General features: G+C 38.9%; 1 protein-coding gene across 1 annotated transcript; it reads right to left on the minus strand.

The window, feature by feature from the left end:
* Positions 1-505: 505 nt before the first annotated feature.
* Positions 506-8,758, minus strand: MMP3 (matrix metallopeptidase 3). The gene is made up of 10 exons (XM_025358431.1): positions 8,397-8,758; positions 7,626-7,870; positions 7,385-7,533; positions 7,113-7,238; positions 5,112-5,276; positions 4,805-4,949; positions 3,807-3,940; positions 3,245-3,404; positions 1,995-2,098; positions 506-933 (listed from the first exon to the last, which is right to left on the minus strand). Exons 1-10 carry the CDS (start codon positions 8,499-8,501, stop codon positions 833-835), a joined length of 1,434 nt encoding a protein of 477 aa, XP_025214216.1. The 5' UTR covers positions 8,502-8,758; the 3' UTR covers positions 506-832.
* Between the last annotated feature and the right edge of the window lie 100 nt (positions 8,759-8,858).

Here is an 8,858-nt window from a genome sequence, read left to right on the forward strand (position 1 = left end):
CAATGGGCATTTACCTCCAGGCACAGGCAGATACAAAATGAGTACAAGAGTATATTTTAACGTGTGAACAGGGTAGATATGAGGAAGTTTGCTTGCTAGGTCAGAGGAGGGACCTGTACTGAGGGAATTTATAAGTAAAAGGAAAAGATCAAAAACAAGTTTGATTTCCTCATCCTGTAAAATGAGGTGTGCAAATGAGGCAATTTGCTATGAGTACAGGATTCCCTTCACAGTTTTTCCTAGAGCCTGCTCTACAATGTCACGATCCCTCTCGATTTTTTGCCTTAAGTATGTCAGGACACATCAAATGTCTAGATGGTAGAAATAAGCATCCCGTTTGCAGGGTTCATGAGGAGGGCAAGTTGTAGATTCTCTGCAGTTCTGGAACCCATTGTGAACCCCAAGCCGTGGAGACTCTAGTCTACTGACTGATCATGCTCAGCCCATAATGTGCCCAAATTGTGAGAACAACTTGCCCTTGAAACAAACAAATACAACAATAAGATAAAATAACTGACAAATCATCTTTATTAAATAAGCAAATAGTCTACATAGATACAGTCACTTGTCTATTGCACATGACTGCTTCCCCTTCTCTTGGGAAAGATCACTCCACATGACAAGGTGCAAGCTAAGCAGCAGTTCATTTGAATGCCCTGTAATAATGTAAAGATGACCGGCAAGATACAGAGTTCACGCTCAAGTTCCCTTGAGTATGACTTGAGTCACAGCACAGGCAGGAGAAAACAAACCATTTCAATTCACAGATACTTAGGTGAAGAATTATCAGCTTCATTTAAAGTTCCCATATGGTGCCTTCTACATATCTCTCTCAACAATTAAGCCAGCTGTTACTCTTCAAAGTGTGTGTCACTTTCTTTGCATTTGGGTCAAACTCCAATTGTGAAGATCCAGTGAAGAAATAAAAAAATCCTTCAAATACAGACAAGGGAAATAGTAAGACATTTTTTCCAAATAAAGACATTTGACAATATACAAAACTCAGAATCATAGAGAACTAAAAATAGAAAGTGTTTATAGAGTTTTACTTTATGTCAGGGACTATGCCAAGCTTGTTACATGAATTTATTTTCATTTATTTCTGCAACAACCCTATGAGATTGTATGTCTAACTCCATTTACAGGTTGAACAAGTTGAGGTTTAGACAGATTCCGATGCTTGCTCAAGGTTACTCAGCAAGGAAGGATGGAGCCAGCACTCCGTGCCAGCTCTCTCTAACAACAAAGCCAGGTGCCAGGTTACAAGGTTATTCTGCTTCCGATCAGATAAATTCTCCGCTTGCTTGGAAACTCTAATCACCTATTTCTTTCTTCCCCCAAAATCCTCCTCCCTTTTTCCTGCATTGCAGCCTAGGAAGCACAGCAACTATTTCAAAACACCAGAGAACCCTTTAGTACTCTGCAAACATGGTGATCAGGTTACCTTTCAATAAAGATCATCAGCCTCCACTTACTTACCTTGAGTAAACTCTGGGCAATGGAAAGGTAAGTATTTGCAAATGACCGGCATGGGCAATGACTGACAACTCAGGAAAGACAGAAAAAAATCTCCCTGGGAATCAGTAGCAGCAATAAAATGGGGTGGAGGAGAAGGCCAGCTAACCAATATTAAATCTGGCCAAACCATTTGATGGGATTTTTATGCTAACATGGTAATCTGAAATTCAAGCTTGACTTCACATGTTAGCTCGAGATGTGAGTAAGTGACGCTGGAACACTTTGATTTTAAATGCACGGTTTTATATGCATGTATAAGATAAAGTAGCAAGATTTGTTAATTATCTTTATGGTTCCAAACAAGTTATTTTGTGAAGTAGTACTATAATGAGTAGAAATGTAGGCAAATCAAAATTTTGGGGAGGGAACTGGTCTTAAAAAAACACTTGTTATTAAAAAGTTTCAATGCTCCTGTTGTCTCTGATATCATAGATGTTTCAAGTGCTCCATGGCCAACACAGTAAGTATCCTCTTACCAAATTCTTCAAAAACAGCATCAATCTTTGAGTCAATTCCTGGAAAGTCTTCAGCTATTTGCTTGGGAAAGCCTGGCTCCATGGAATTTCTCTTCTCATCAAATCTGTACCGAGTAAAAGAAACAGCTCAGTGTTCCATACAGGCCATGTTACCAAACATCTTAGATCATGGTAGGTTTAATGTGGAATTTTACTAAACTTTGTAAGTACTGCAAATAAACGCTAAGCATATTTGGGACTGTAGAAATATGTGACTTTAATCATACTGCAAAGAGTTCTTAAAGCCATATCTCCATCCAGAACAGGGGCAGCATCCTGCTGCATGTAGCACCTGCTGTTTGTCATCATATTTCTTAAGCCTGGACAGAAAGAATCTTAATCATCTTTCTGTCACAAAGACATGAAAGTGTGAACATATATATAAAGTGAATTGAATCAACATCTAAAGTGCAATTTTAATTCCCTACCACAATTGGCCCATATATACCTGCCCTCCCCACCCTGCACATCTAAGTCTTCTATGGTGGCCTCCCAGGAAAAGAGATTAGGATTAGAAGCAAAGCACAGTATGTGTGTTTTTAGCCCACTGGCTGGATATCAGATGGTCGGCCTCGATGTCTCAAAGTCTGGGCAAATGACCCAGGAATCAACCTGTCTGCGAGTGCTGGGTTGTATCCATAAACTGGACTGCTATTGCTCATCATCTCTTAAAAGTGCCATCATTATCAGGCAGAGGTAACAAATGGGTGAGGTTAGAGGTAGCCCTTGGATATCACATAGTAGTGTTAGGAAGACAAGACAAACGCACAATGAGACAGTAACAAACACAGAGAGACAGTGAGCCAAACTATAAGACAATGGGAAGGAAATGCTAAATGGTGGTCTGGATTCTCAGAACATTTTCCCAACGGGTCTAAAGTCCACGAGGGAAAGCTGCATGGAGGTGATAAGACTTGAGCCAGGACTTAAAGGATGGGCAGGATTTGAATAGGTTGAGGAGAGAAGAGGGGGCTTCAGGCAGTTGGGGCAACAGCACTAAGGGAAGCACCAGCCAACTGCATTTGGGACTCAAAGCAGGAGAGCTTAAGGTGCTGCTGTTTTAAAATAAGAACTTTCCCACAGTTGTCTGAAGTCCCATCCTTCCTACTAAGAGAGAAGCAGGCCTAAGGTTGGGGTGAGGGATTTCCTTAGAAAAAGAAACTAATTTCACTAATTAGGCTCCACGCAAAGTCATTTCTTTTGCATCTCACCTCCAATATTTGTCCTCTACAAAGAAATATGTTTTCTTCTTTTCCTTATCAGAAAAGGCTGCATCGATTTTCCTTACAGTTGGAGGGAAACCTAGGATGTGGATGACTTTTGGGTATCCAGCTTGTACCTCATTTCCTCGGATGGCCCAGAACTGATTTCCTGTTAAATATAAATAATTCAGAGTCATACTGAATTATAACAGTTAAGCCCTTTAGCTTTAGAAATACACTTTAGCATCTTTGATTTTCATGGTAAAGAAGTAGCCCAAATTTTAGATTTAGTCACCAACTCACAGTGGGCTGTTCACAAAAATTTGCAGACTGAACGAATAAACCAAGGTCAAATGAGAGAATTTACAACTCTGGGTAATTTATCTTCCTGTCTTTATTTTTATTATCTATAAAATATAAATACAATCATATCAGCCCTGGTTATTTCTTCATTAGCTTTGACTACTGTACTAGCCAGTACTTGATGTAGCAGGGAAAAGGAAAGTGTTGTTCAATTTCTTATGAGAGGGTTTATTTTAGCAAGTTAAACAAATGATGATGTAATAATTACCTTTAAAAATGAAAACAAGATCCTTGCTAGTAACTTCATATGCGGCATCCATGCCTGAAGGAAGAGACGGCCAAAATGAAGAGATCAAATACAAGTCAGGCTCAAGCTTCCTGAGGGATTTGCGCCAAAAGTGCCTAAAATATATGTAAAAAGAAATGTAAATTGAAAAACAGTCTTTCGTCTTTAGAATATTTTCCTCACCATCTTGCCTCACGCAACTTCCCCCATTCTCTCATCTTCTAGGCTGGATGACAGATAGAAATCAGGTATATTGCCATTAGAAAATTTCTTTCCTTTTTCTTCAGAAGACTGCAGTGAGTCTCCTGTCATAGGTTTCCAGAGTAATGTCTTCTATGAAAGAAAAATTATTCTATCATGCAAATGAATTAGCCCAGCATAAGCTTTAGCTACCTGCAATGTGCGCAAAACAGTGCATATGCTATACCCTCTTCCAGAAGCTGGGCAGTGTGTGTATACATGCATGTGCTGTATAAATATATTCTTATATACAGGTAGAAAGATTCTGGAAGGATGCACAAAAAGTCTTGACTCTGGATGAATATAGGAGGAACTGGGAACTAAAGTTTTTAATTTTCTTCTCATTTGTGCTGTTTGAATGTTTGTCATGTGCGTATTGATCCATCAGTAGGTAAATTACTTGATTAAATGTAATGTTGATCCTGATGTCATTTTTAAAGGAAGTAAAAATAAAAGTATTATTCTAGAGATCTACTCACGCCTTTTGAAAAGTAACCGCGACTTAAAACATTTGGAAATAGCAATTAGAAGACAGGAACCAGATCAGCCTGAGCCTTCAAATATGAACCTGGCAATTTTAGGAAAATGTGGGAAAAGGCAGCACCAGATCTAAGTGATTCCAAGCTCAGAAGAAACGTTTTTGTTTTAAATGTTTAAAAATCTCTATCAAATTTCTGTGTGTTTTCCTTTCTAAGCATTGTAGACTAAAATGATAAGAAAATATAATTTTTCAGTCTGACCTGTCTTTAAAGAACAGGATTTCTCCCCTCAGAGTGCTGACGGCATCAAAGGACAAAGCAGGATCGCACGTGGCTGGCATCCCAGGTGCTGGAGGGACAGGGTCCGTGGGTACCAGGGGGGTCTCAGGGGATCCAGGGGGAGGTCCTAAAGGGAACATTAGGGGAAATGTGATACGTTTCAATATATGCCCATTTGTGTGCTTTCCAAACATTCTCATGGTGCTTTCAGCTAAATGTAGCATTTGACAGCTCTTCTGAAGACCATCGTTGCAAAACCACAATGGCTAATTTTCCCAGCGTCACTCACCATAGAGGGACTGAATGCCATTTATATCATCTTGAGACAGGCGGAACCGAGTCAGGTCTGTGAGTGAGTGGTAGAGTGGGTACATCAAAGCTTCAGTGTTGGCTGAGTGAAAGAGACCCAGGGAATGGCCAAGTTCATGAGCAGCAACGAGGAATAAATTGATCCCTATTTAAGAAATCAAAAACAATAGTTACTTATTTTTTTAATACATGTACATTACACAGGTCTGCTGTGCATTGTATTGATTTTTGCTTCTTGGAACCACACAGGGCTTTTTACACCTTGTTTGTTGGTTAACTGAACAATTGACTAATTACACACTTAATGGAAAGCTAAGTGTATTTTAAAACTCATACCTGAAATCAATCTTTGAGATTGATCCCCCCGAACCCACCCCCAGCCTCACAAGCATATTAACTCCAGAAGAACCAGGCCCCTTTTCTTGTACTCAGGAATGGAATGAACCCATTTGTTTAGCATATCAAATATTTACCTTCATTTGTCAATGCAAAGCTAAACACTGTTTTAATATATTTACATTTGCCATTTGTAGTCTCAGTTAAAGGAAACTATATTCATCTTAATTCATAATGTCTCAGTCTCATCATCATGAAGTACATATAGAGACTAAAAACATGAATAATGATACATGTCATAGAATTTGCAAAATTGGTTTAAAACACAGTACGCCCACTCATGCCTAACATTTGTCACAAAACAGATTTAGAATACATAAGAATACATAAACACTGGTTTTATTCAAAATTTTTTCCTTCTTCTTTTTTTTTTTGAGACAGAGTCTGCACTCCAGGCTGGAGTGCAGGGGCGCCATCTCGGGTCACTGCAAGCTCCGCCTCCCGGGTTCACGCCATTCTCTTGCCTCAGCCTCCCAAATTGCTGGGACTACAGGCGTCCGTCAGCATGCCCGGCTAATTTTTTGTATTTTTAGTGGAGATGGGGTTTCACTGTGTTCGCCAGGATGGTCTCGATCTCCTGACCTCGTGATCCACCCACCTCGGCCTCCCAAAGTGCTGGAATTACAGGTGTGAGCCACCGTGCCCGGTCTTCCTTCATATTTTTAAAGACATCCATAATGCTAAAATTGGGAGGCACTGGGTAATTATGATCAATACGGTAAGTAAATCTACATTACTTTTGCTAGTATTACTTGTATAACTTGTAATGCTAGGAACAATCTCATTTGAGAGTTTGCAGGAAGATTTCTTTACAAGAATTCGTTAACTCAACCAAATCAAGAATTTTATCCAGGACTAAACTCACATTTGTACGTCCTACAGAGGTTTACAGTTTCATTGTAAATCCCAGCTAAACCTCGGACATAGTATTGTTTTTCTATGTTTTTAGAAGCAGTGTTAATTGTTTTAGCTGGTCTTTTTGAAAACTTTGGATGTCATTCCCCAAAATATACAGTTACGAACTGAGAAACATTCTTCTACCTAAACAGTTTGAAAATTGTATTTGGGAGTTAGTCTTTTCCTTCAGAACAAGCCCATAAAAATTCTTTTAACCTAAAAGTACTAAAATAACGCCTCAGCCAGGAAAAAAAAAAAAAAGAATCTCAGTTTCTGAAATTTAATTCTGATTTCTGGTTTGAAGAGTAAAGAAGTAAATGGAGGAAATTACATAAGCAACATCAAGAGCACATTTTAGTGTAGATTCAGTGCAATATGCTATCCCTTGAATGTTTGCATTTCGATAGGATAAATTTTTCTTAATAATGGTTACCCCTAGATCACAAAGATCCACAGTCATTAAAGAAATACTTAATGATATTTCCTATATTGTGCTTACCAATGTAGGAAAACTGTTAAAGCATCTGAAAATATTTTCAATAATAATTAAAACAAAAATATATTCTGCTGATCTCTGATCCACTGGAAAATCCAGAACATCTCATTTCTTGAGCTTTCTTGGTTATTAAGAGGTTTCTACATATAAAAAAATTAATGCCAAAATCATTCTGAGAGATGTGTAACTAACCTGTTGTATCTTTTGTCCATTGTTCATCATCATCAAAGTGGGCATCTCCATTAATCCCTGGCCCAGGGGCATAGGCATGAGCCAAAACATTTCCAGGTCCATCAAAAGGGTAAAAGTCTCCATGTTCTAGTAGGAAAAAAAATTATTGGAAAGATAGGTAATGAGAATCCCTTTTGGGCCTTTTCCAGTATAATAACAACAGATAGATGAATGGATACATTTTTGTTTTGTTTTGTGTTTTGCGGTTTTTTTTTGTTTTTTTTTTTTTGTACCTCTGACTGCGAAAGAGATCATTATATCAGCCTCTCCTTCATACAGCCTGGAGAATGTGAGTGGAGTCACCTCTTCCCAGACTTTCACAGCTTTCTCAATGGCAGAATCAATAGCATCTTCTGGCAAATCTCGTGTATAATTCACAATCCTGTAGGAGAAAAATTGAAGAGGATACTATTTTCTCCTATGACATAGTTTATAAAATTCTAATCTCATGTGAAAACCTCTCTGAACCATTACCTGTATGTAAGGTGGGTTTTCCTCCACTTCGGGATGCCAGGAAACGTTGTGAAGTGACCAACGTCAGGAACTCCACACCTGGGCTTGCGCATCACCTCCAGAGTGTCAGAGTCCAGCTTCCCCGTCACCTCTAACCCAAGGAACTTCTGCATTTCTCGGATTTTTTTAACAACAGGACCACTGTCCTTTCTTCTAACAAACTGTTTCACATCTTTTTCAAGGTCGTAGTAGTTTTCTAGATATTGCTAACAGAATAAGTATAGTTTTTAGGTCATTCTTACAAATTTTACTATAAATCTCTATTTATAGTAAGTTTTTGCAGTTGCTCACTTTTCTTAAGCTATTTGGAGTATTTCTCTAGTTTGCTGAAATAATACCAAGTTTTATAATACGATACTAGCAACATAAATATTTAGCTAAAATTACGTTGCATTTAAAAAAAACTGAAGATGTTCCAAAGTAAGATATGGTTCATCCACTCTCCACTTGTTATTCATGTGCCTTAAGCCCCAGTGCTGCTACTCGTATGGTGTTGTGTGATCTTAAGAAAACACCTAACCTTTCTGGCCTTTGTTTCTTCCTACATAAGAGGAGAAGCCCAAATGGTGTGATAATGAGACCCTTTCCACTTCCAACACTCTATAACTCTCTATTCTTGACCTGTTCCTACACAGTACGCTCAAGCATTCTATGTGGGTTTTAAGACACACAGAATGGTTTGAGCTTACTGTGGAAGTTCCCCACCTGGCCAGGTCAGTTAGTGTTAATTACCTGAACAAAGTTCATGCTGGTGTCCTCATCCCTTGCAGCTCCATCCAACGGATAGGCTGAGCAAACTGCCACACACAGCAACAGTAGGATGGGAAGACTCTTCATTTCCACCGGCTTTACTTAGCTCTATGTTGTCTCTATGCCTTGCTTTCTTGCCTGCCTCCGTTCAGGTCCACCCTCGGGAGCCCAGCTTTTAAAGAGTGACAGTGTTTGTTTGGATCATCCGCAGCTTGACTCATCCTTGCTTTCATCCAAATGGCAGCAGGACCGTTTCCAAAAATTCCAAATTCCAAGTAGGATGATACAACCTACTTTACTAATTTCTCTTAACCTTCCCAATTTTGCAAGGCAACATAATGATTAATCTCCAGGAAGTGCTTCCTGTCTTGGTAGAGGAGAAAACTGAAGCATTTTTTTTTCCCCCTCTGGAAAAATTGACTGGAGTTCTCTAGACAATTTATG

The sequence above is a fragment of the Theropithecus gelada genome, chromosome 14, assembly GCF_003255815.1.
Source record: "Theropithecus gelada isolate Dixy chromosome 14, Tgel_1.0, whole genome shotgun sequence".
Lineage (NCBI taxonomy): Eukaryota > Metazoa > Chordata > Mammalia > Primates > Cercopithecidae > Theropithecus > Theropithecus gelada.

Bases quoted from the DNA above. Each gene is read 5' to 3' on its own strand.
- MMP3 (XM_025358431.1), bottom strand. From the start codon at position 8,501: ATGAAGAGTCTTCCCATCCTACTGTTGCTGTGTGTGGCAGTTTGCTCA. The intron at 7,871-8,396 runs GTAATTAACACT...TTATTCTGTTAG, and splicing joins CCAGCATGAACTTTGTTCAG to CAATATCTAGAAAACTACTA. The intron at 7,534-7,625 runs GTAATGGTTCAG...TTTCTCCTACAG, and splicing joins AAAACCCACCTTACATACAG to GATTGTGAATTATACACGAG.